The following is a 2,826-nucleotide window of genomic DNA, read 5'->3' as shown; positions in this document are numbered from 1 at the left end:
TTTAAAGATGTTTTATCGAAATTACTTTTATTTCCATATAATGAATGTTTATTTCCATATAATGAATGTTTTCAATTTATATGATTTTGGATAGGTTTAAAAAAACAACAAAACAATTTTAAATAAAAGTAAGTTTTATGATATTTTTTTTCATAATTACATAAAAAATATTAAATTAAATTATAAAATCACATTTTTACATAATTTTTTTTTTAAATTTTTATATCATTACTCAGTCTAGATAATTTTGTAACCATAATAAATAACATTTCACCGATCAATTTAGTAACACTTCTTACATTATACTAATTCAAGATATTTTATTCACTAGAATCATCTAACCATATTAAATAACATTTTGTTCAAACAACACCTTAACAACTGCAAATTCAATAAAACAAAAAGATTCCACTTAATTATAGATCCCCAAAAGTTATGAATCTCAAAAACAAAATTTAAATAAATAAAAACATTAATCTAAAAAACAAGTGTTTCTCCAAATAAAAATCAGATTTTTATTCCTCACTGCTTTCATTACCATTTCCATCTCCTTGACCATCATCATCCATGCCTTCTTCAGATGGGCTCTCATCATCTAACTTCACCTTCTCTATTCGTGTTCCGAAAATATAAATATGGCTTGAATCATTCTCATCTTTTTCCTTCCCGTCGGCAACCACCTCGCCGGCGGCGGCGATGGTCACACTACCAGGATGATTAGGTTTCAAAATCTCGTAAGAATCTGAAGTTTGAAACTGATTGTAATAATTAACCATTGATGATGATGATAATAATGACCCATTTGGATCTTGCCTGGCTCCCTGCATGCCCATAAGAGTAACATTACAATAATAATTATTAAATGGAACAACACCCTTTCGGAGGTCGCCGGAAAACATTGATGACAGGGGAGTCAACAATGAAGGCTGATGATCATATCTTGACTTCTTCTTTGGTTGTGATAATGATAGATTTATAAGTTTAGGAATGATTGGTACAACTGATTCAATCATCCACGGACTTACAATTTCTACTTTATCAAGATCATTTTCCAATTTAACCTTAATACTCTTCCATGGTGATAATTTCCAATGATCTGGATCGAATGGTTCAACTGATGTTATAGTTCCATTAAACCAACTTGTCCTTGACGAATCTTCATTTTCTAATTCTATTTTACAACTAGAACCAGCATCCCAAGGAATCTTAAGCGATTTAGTTACCTTCAACGAATCAACGCAAAACGCTGGAGCGTTTACTCGAGGATAGTAAACCACTTCAAACGCCTCACCTTTACTCGCAAGGTTTAAACTTTCAATGACTGATTCCGGGCTTATTTTTGTTTCATTCCAACGGGAACGCGGCTGCTGCGGCTGCGGCGGCTGTGGCGCCGATGATGATGATGATGATGATTCAGTCTGGTCTCCACTTGCTTCTTTGTTTATTCTACGACGGAGACCGACCCGGATTTCACCATTGTTATCCTTGACAAAAACAATTGAATCCCCGCTGACGAGTTTCTTATTATTGACAAAACCACTCCATCCCGTTGTTAAAAGGTGGCGTCTTGGCGATCCTCTGTAAATATGACGAAACGTCCAGATTCTTCCATGAACATCTTTAATTCGAAGGTTTTGAACAGGTGGGTCATCGTCAAAGTTGAGTATAGGAAACATTGTATCTGCACAATACTTAGGAACTGAAAATCCACCACCGTTATTTGCATCCGACGTCGTTAATGTTTTCGCAAATGCAACAAGTTTATGAATATCACCGTTGTCATCGTCATCGTCATCCTCGTCAAGAGAACAACTTCCGTTTACAGGAACAGGAAGCAAGTTAATCTTGAGATAAACCTCGTCAGTTTCATGATTAGCCAAATACTTAATACCCAAAACCTTACACTTTATAGAAGATTCAATTGACGAAGGAATGTTTTCAAAATCAACAATTCCATCGGCTTGTTCTTGATACCCTTGAGGGAAAAAGTGTACCTTTTTATCTTTCCTTATAGTTTTCGCCAGATTTCCAGCTAAAGCAGTCCATAGTTGAGGATCTAACTCTTCTTCAAAATTCCCGTTATTCTCTACCATATTATCCATCTCCTAAAAACAAAACATACATTAATGTAAGAATGAAACAGAGACGACGAATAAACAAATTAACACAGAAGAGAGATTAAATTAAATTACCTTTTTCTGGGTCTCTGGTCTGTAAGATGTTTGATTCTGAAATTGAAGATGAATGAATGAATGAAACAAAAATAATATATATTATGCCTATGCCTTAAATATCGTTCACGGTTCTCGGTCACAATTTGTAAAGAAATCCTTAAACCCTGTCTAATATAAATAGACTTAAACCCTGTCTAATATAAATAGAGAGAAAATAATTTGAACAAAACCTATTTTTTAGGAGTATTTGAATTTGTCACTATTTGTTTGTTTTAATATTAATTAAACAATAATAATTTATGTCTTTTATACGTGGATTAGTTAAATTAAATTTATTTTAAATAATACCAACAATTTAAGAGATTAAAATGGCAAAATTATAGGCACACCATTACCATACATGTTTTCGGATCTTTATGTACAACTAAAATTATAAATTATTAAAATTTTATAAGTGGGTTGAAAAAATAAAATAATATGAAACCAACCACATAAAATTGTTCTCATAATACATCAAATAATATAAATATTATTTTTTACACTTTTAAAATAAAATATATCAATGCTATTTATATAAAACAAAATATATATAGATAATAGGTTTATATATATATATATATATATATATATATATATATATATATATTAAATA

At 31.2% G+C, this 2,826-nt stretch overlaps 1 protein-coding gene across 1 annotated transcript; it reads right to left on the bottom strand.

The window, feature by feature from the left end:
• Nucleotides 1–515: 515 nt before the first annotated feature.
• LOC124938887 (auxin response factor 16-like) lies at nucleotides 516–2,102 on the bottom strand. The gene has a single exon (XM_047479409.1). It carries the CDS (start codon nucleotides 2,100–2,102, stop codon nucleotides 516–518), a length of 1,587 nt encoding a protein of 528 aa, XP_047335365.1.
• Nucleotides 2,103–2,826: the final 724 nt, after the last annotated feature.

Source organism: Impatiens glandulifera, chromosome 5, assembly GCF_907164915.1.
Source record: "Impatiens glandulifera chromosome 5, dImpGla2.1, whole genome shotgun sequence".
Lineage (NCBI taxonomy): Eukaryota > Viridiplantae > Streptophyta > Magnoliopsida > Ericales > Balsaminaceae > Impatiens > Impatiens glandulifera.
Note: the sequence above shows the minus strand (reverse complement) of the source record. Positions and strands in the feature narration are given on the sequence as shown.

What these genes read in the sequence shown, in the direction of transcription:
- LOC124938887 (XM_047479409.1), bottom strand. Translation starts at nt 2,102, where the DNA reads ATGGATAATATGGTAGAGAATAACGGGAATTTTGAAGAAGAGTTAGAT.